Here is a 1,142-nt window from a genome sequence, read left to right as displayed (position 1 = left end):
GGAGATGATAGAGAAGTGTTGGATTTGTTCATGAACTGCGAGTCGGGCACAGCCTGGCTATCGGATGTCGGTTGCGATATCCACTCAACAGCACCGGTCACAGCACCAAGGGCTCCACCTAGGGAGTCCGCGGCTAGTGAAAGCCTGCGAGACAAGACGCAAAACTCCTTGGGAATTGGACCCACCCCCAAGCCTTGGGCTAGAGCCTCCGCGAACTGACAACAGTTTCGCCGTAGGAGATCGTAGCGACCAATAGTCCAGAATTCACCCAAGCGGCGTACGAGCTCATATACACGACGCTCAGTGAGGGCCGTCGAACCCAGATACACCGACTGCCGATAAACGTGGACGTCATGGTGAGTCGGCTCATGCCAGTAAACACCACTGGGATCCAGATCATCAGGGCCATTGGGTGGGCCGATACCAGAGTAATAATACTCCTTACCGAAGACAGAGACGCCTACATGGAAGGCACCACCAACGCCAACCATAGCCAGAATGGTGTTCAGGCGGACGATGCCCTGGTCCAAGTCGTACACGTTGAGGACCACCGCATTGCTCTCGGGGTTCTGCGAGACCTCTGGAGGAAGCAAGTCTTTGATATTCCCTTGCTTGCCCCCGCCAGAGATAGAACTGGACGACGCTATAGAAGCGGTGGAGGAAGAGGACGACGTGACGGAAGTGGTTGGTAATGAGCACAAGGGATGGCGCCGGACGCTCATGACTCAAGGGGAGCTAATGAAACGCTGTTTATGGACGGACTCCAACGAAGCAGTTCGGGGGGACCACGACCAACTACGTTCTTTGCATCAGAAATCACCATCCAAAAAGGGCTATTAATAAAGTCCTTTACAGGCTATCAGCAGTAACTCTATCACTCACATTAGATACTCTATCACAACCAAGAGTATGTCCCAAGGGTGGTGCCTCCCATTGTGAGGGTTCTGAACTCAACAGGCCTCAACATAAAGGACAGGCTTAGCCGTGACTATGGGAGTACACCATGATTCTTACGAACGTTGCATCCTCCGACTTGGAGGCCTCTAATTCGGTATATGCCCGACCAACGCTGTAGTCAACACTCACTGGGGGAAGCTGATACGCCAGCAAGGGCGGCATCAAATCGCCAAGCTGCACATTTA

The 1,142-nt window shown here is 53.2% G+C and overlaps 1 protein-coding gene across 1 annotated transcript; it reads right to left on the bottom strand.

Annotated features, from left to right (window-relative positions):
- Positions 1–97: 97 nt before the first annotated feature.
- On the bottom strand, positions 98–722 carry Pmar_PMAR026797 (conserved hypothetical protein; the record flags this gene model as incomplete). The annotated part of the gene is made up of 2 exons (XM_002771762.1): positions 98–118; positions 186–722. 2 exons carry the CDS (start codon positions 720–722, stop codon positions 98–100), a joined length of 558 nt encoding a protein of 185 aa, XP_002771808.1.
- Positions 723–1,142: the final 420 nt, after the last annotated feature.

Source organism: Perkinsus marinus (genome assembly GCF_000006405.1).
Source record: "Perkinsus marinus ATCC 50983 genomic scaffold scf_1104296962540, whole genome shotgun sequence".
Classification (NCBI taxonomy): Eukaryota; Perkinsozoa; order Perkinsida; family Perkinsidae; genus Perkinsus; species Perkinsus marinus.
The sequence above is the reverse complement of the archived record's forward strand: the minus strand, read 5'-3'. Positions and strand labels throughout refer to the sequence as shown.